The 4,286-nt window shown below is 54.3% G+C and overlaps 1 protein-coding gene across 4 annotated transcripts in view; it reads right to left on the bottom strand.

The window, feature by feature from the left end:
* Nucleotides 1-4,286, bottom strand: part of MEIS3 (Meis homeobox 3) — an 11,160-nt gene that overhangs the window by 3,252 nt on the left and 3,622 nt on the right. For 2 of the 4 annotated variants that reach the window (XM_008586038.1, XM_008586037.1), the window contains exons 5-10: nucleotides 3,054-3,165; nucleotides 2,718-2,866; nucleotides 1,522-1,598; nucleotides 1,290-1,348; nucleotides 1,105-1,188; nucleotides 612-678 (exon numbers count right to left, since the gene is read on the bottom strand). In XM_008586038.1, coding sequence (XP_008584260.1) covers nucleotides 629-678; nucleotides 1,105-1,188; nucleotides 1,290-1,348; nucleotides 1,522-1,598; nucleotides 2,718-2,866; nucleotides 3,054-3,165 — 531 coding nt within the window. In that variant the 3' untranslated portion in view covers nucleotides 612-628. Of the gene's footprint in view, nucleotides 1-71; nucleotides 679-1,104; nucleotides 1,189-1,289; nucleotides 1,349-1,521; nucleotides 1,599-2,717; nucleotides 2,867-3,053; nucleotides 3,166-4,286 lie in introns of those variants that run through there. The other 2 variants (XM_008586040.1, XM_008586039.1) reach the window with 2 other exon arrangements.

Below are 4,286 nucleotides of genomic sequence, written 5' to 3' on the forward strand. Positions count from 1 at the left end.
CCAGAATCTTCTAAAGAGCCAGACCCTACCTAAAGCATGTCAGAGCATGAAGCAAAGGTGCAATGTATGTTGGGAGATGTATGTATGAGTGGGTGGGAGGCTAAGTAGGTGTGTGAATGCATGGATGAATGAGATGTGCAGGTGAGTAGGTGGGTGGGTAAATTGATGTGTGGGTCGGTGAATGGATCAGTGTGGAGGTCGGTGGATGGGTGGAAGACATATGTTTTGAAGGATGATGGGTGGTGGGTGGATGGAGGACCAGTGGGTGGATGGGTGGGTAGGTGGATGCATGTGTAGGTAGGTGGGTAGGTGAGTGAAGGCATGGATAAGTGGGTGGACGTGTGGGTGGTGGGTCAGCGTGGAGGTGGATAGATGAGTAAGTAGGTGGGTAGATAGATAAATGGAGGGAGTGGATGAAGGATTGACGGATGGATAAATTTTTGGATGGGTGAGTGAGTGAGTGAAACGGATGAATCCTCTTTCCACCAAGCCTCGGAGAACTCTCAGTTCAGGGGCCCAGGCTGACCCTGCTCTGGGGAGACCCACTGCTGGAGTCTGGATGTCTTCTGAACGTTTGCGAATTGTGCAACCCTTGGGCCTTGGACACTCACATTTCCGAATCCAGCCTCTACAGGTAATGCCACTCTCCTTCTAAGTTCAAACTCATCCCCACTGATCCTGGAAGACAAAAGAGAAGGGTTAGTGGGTTTTCCCCAGACACATCCAGTTGCCCCTAAATTCTTCCCGCCCCTTCATTCAGCAAGAGATCCCTCTACCAGGATAGACCGAGTCATCGTTTAGGAGGGTGCTGGCCCTTTAAGAAAAAGCTGAGCCTCCCAGCGTGGTGAGCGGAGCCTGGAAGAAGCGAGCTTTGGACGGAAAAGGCCTGTGTGGGGGTCCGTGGACACTTCAGCCACCGGGAGGGAGGCCAGGAAAAATTAAAGAAAGGAAAGATGGGACGAGGAAGTCTGCCTTGGCATCCCGTGCTCCCTGATACGCAAACGAGGCCCTGCATTATTCATGCGCGGAGTCTCAGAATGTGGGGCGTCTCTGCTCAGGAGAGGGGCCTGCTGGGGCGCGGCCGGGTTAGGGGCGCGGCCTTACCCTGCGGCCGGACGGTCGCGCGTGGCTGAGTCTCCGCGTAGCCGGCCGCGGGCTGACCCTGTGGGCTGAACGCTGCACCCTGACCTACGGCGGGGGTGAGGGGCCGGTGAGCTCCCGGGAGCCCGCGTCCCGGCTTCGACACCCCCGAGGGCCCCAAGCCCTCCCTCCCCACCGTCTCCCTGCACCTGTGCGGTTGGATTGATCGATCATCGGCTGCACGATGCGTCTCCGGGCGTTAATGAACCTGGGGGGCGGCCATGGAAACGGAGGGGGATGTAAGGGGGGAGCAGGAGGGAGGAAGAGAGAAACACGGAGAGAAGAGAGGGCCGGGCGTGGGGCGTCCTTCAGCACCGCGGACAGCGCCGGCCTCCCACCCGCGGCCGGCCCACGGCCCTCCCGGCCCTGCTGCCCACGCACCAGTTGTTGACTTGCAGGATGGTGAGCCCCGTGTCCTGCGCCAGCTGTTTCTTCTGCTCCTCCGAGGGGTACGGGTGCTGCGGCCACCAGCGAGAGTCACTCTGCCTGCCCGGCCGCCTCCTGATCCCCAAAGCCTGGCTCCAGGGATGGCGAGCCCAGGCTGGGGCAGGAGCCGGGGAGCCGGCGTGTCTGGGCGTCTCCGCTCTCGCTGGGCGGACGGAGGCGAGGCGGAGCCGAGCCGCGGGCTACGGCCTGTGCGGTGCCCCCGCCTCCTCCGGCAGTTAGAGGCTAATTGGCCAGCTCAGCTTAGGGAGGCTCCAGCAGGGAGCTCCACGGGCGTGTGGGAGGAGGCAAAGCCATGCCCGAGTCTCTGTCACGATCCCTGTGCGTGTCTCCCCTACCCCTGTGTCTTTCTCTGTGTCTCTCTCTCTCTCTCTCTCTCTCTCTCTCTCTCTCTCTCTCTCTCTCTCTCTCCCTGCCTCCCTCCCTCCCTCCCTCCCTCGCTTCTCTGTCTCCCTCCCTCTTTCTGTTTCTGCTTGTGTCTCTTTGCCTCTGTATCTCTCTCTCTGTGTCAGTGTTTCCCTATGTCTCTCTGATTCAGCCCCTCCCTGCCTCTGAGCTTCTGGTTTTCTCTCTGTCTCTGTTCTTCTGTGACTCCATCACTCCGTGCTCCTATCTTGCTCTGACTTGGGCCTTTCCCATATCTCTGTGTCACTCTGTTTCTTTCTGCCTCTCCCTGTCTCTACTTTTCCGTCTCTCTCCATGAGGCAGTGTGGTGCAGTGGTTAAGGCCAGACTGCCTGCGTTTGAACCCACTTCTGGCTGCGTGACTTTGGGCAAGTCCCATAACCTCTCTGTTCCTCAGTCTTCTCATCTGCAAAATGGAGACAGTAGCCCCTCCTTCACAGGGAAGGTTTGGATGGATGGTGGGTGGGGGGTGGATGATTGATGGGTGGTGAATAGATGGATGAGTGGGTGGGTTGTAAGTGAGTTAAGAGTCCTTAGTAGCACCTAGCACACAGATAATGCTCACTGACGTTTGCCCTTGTCATTCCCCACCTCCATGAGAGTCTTCCTCGATATTTCTCCCCTGCCTCAGTCTCACATTTCTGGGTTTCTCTTGGGGGCTCTGTCTCTGTGGACCATCCTCCATCTTTCTCTATGCCCACCCTGCACCTGGGGTGGCAGGGTTCTCACCGAGAGGTGTTGGAACAGCCAGGCTCTCATGATGTTGGTGGCCACCTTGGGGAAGATCCCCCTCTTCTTGTTCCGCCGCCGCTCCTGGTCCAACTCCTCATCCTCTCCCCCAGAGCTTGGAGAGGCCACGCTTGTGTCCAGTCCATCTCCTGAGGGGTACAGGCATGCTGTGTTTGTGGACAATGAACAGTGGGGGATCAGAGGGCCCCAGAACCCTCACCCAAGACATGGCCTCATATCCCAGCTGTCCTTGCCCCTTTGGAAGTCCTACTTGCAGTCTAACTTCAATCCTAAGACCCACTCCTGTGTTTCCTCTTTACCTCCCAAGCTTCTTACCTTGGTCACTGGAGTTGTCCCCACTGTGGGAGGCCAGGCCCACACTGGATGGACCTGGGGTCCCCAAACGTACAGACCCGCTGTCCTCGTGGTCTCTAATCCATGTATTATTCTAGAAAGCAAGAGTTGGAAGTTAGTACTAAGGCTTGGGACACAATATAGCACAGTGGCTAAGAGTACAGGCTCTGAAATGAGGACTCCTGGATGTGAAGCCTGTCCCTGTGTCTCTCTCCTGGCTGTGTGATCTGGGGCAAGTCACTTCACCTCTCTGTGCCTTAGTTTCCTCAACTGGAAAATGGAGGACACTAACAGTCCCCACCTTACAGAGCAAGGTAAAGATTCAATGAGTTAATTAACCTAAAGACGCAGAGCAATCGCCCAATAAAGATGAGCTTATGCAGGTCTGTGGCACCTTGTCTGAAATCCGTGGGGCCAGAGGTATTTCAGAATACAGGACTTTTCACATTTTATGCAGTAAATCAGCACGTACATTGTGTATGTCATAACCACTCCAGCAGGGTCTGGGGCATAACCTCGTCGTGAAACTCATTAACATTTCTGCAGCAAAATGCATGAATATTTAACTAAGTGGAATAAATAAAGACTATAAATAGTCTCTCATTATTTCAGGTCAGATTTTGCTGCCAAATGAGTTTGCACTAAACTCATGGGGAGAGAAAACCCACAAAACTTTAAGTTTTCAGAGACTCTGGGGTCTTAGAATTGCAGATAAGGGAGTCCAGGGACTGTATTTTCTTTTCCTAATCATTTTATTTAGACATTTTGCATTTGTGTTTGTAAGGAGATTATTTTTCCTTCTTTCGTTCCTTCTTTTCTTCCTTTGTATTTCATCTTATTTTATTTTATTTTTTTTCTAAAAGATGACTGATAAGGGGATTGTAACCCTTGACTTGGTGTTGTCAGTACCACGCTTTCCCAAGTGAGCTAACTGGCCATCCCTATATAGGGATCCGAACCCGTGGCCTTGTGTTATCAGCACCGCACTCTCCCATGTGAGCTAACCGGCCATCCCTATATGGGATCCGAACACGTGGCCTTGTGTTATCAGCACCACACTCTCCCATGTGAGCTAACTGGCCATCCCTATATGGGATCTGAACCCGTGGCCTTGTGTTATCAGCACCACACTCTCCCGAGTGAGCCACGGGCCAGCCCAGGGACTATATTTTCTTCCTCCAAACTCCAACGCATTTTGAGGAACTTGAGGTGTGT

The sequence above is a fragment of the Galeopterus variegatus genome, unplaced genomic scaffold (assembly GCF_000696425.1).
Source record: "Galeopterus variegatus unplaced genomic scaffold, G_variegatus-3.0.2 Scaffold3811, whole genome shotgun sequence".
NCBI lineage: Eukaryota > Metazoa > Chordata > Mammalia > Dermoptera > Cynocephalidae > Galeopterus > Galeopterus variegatus.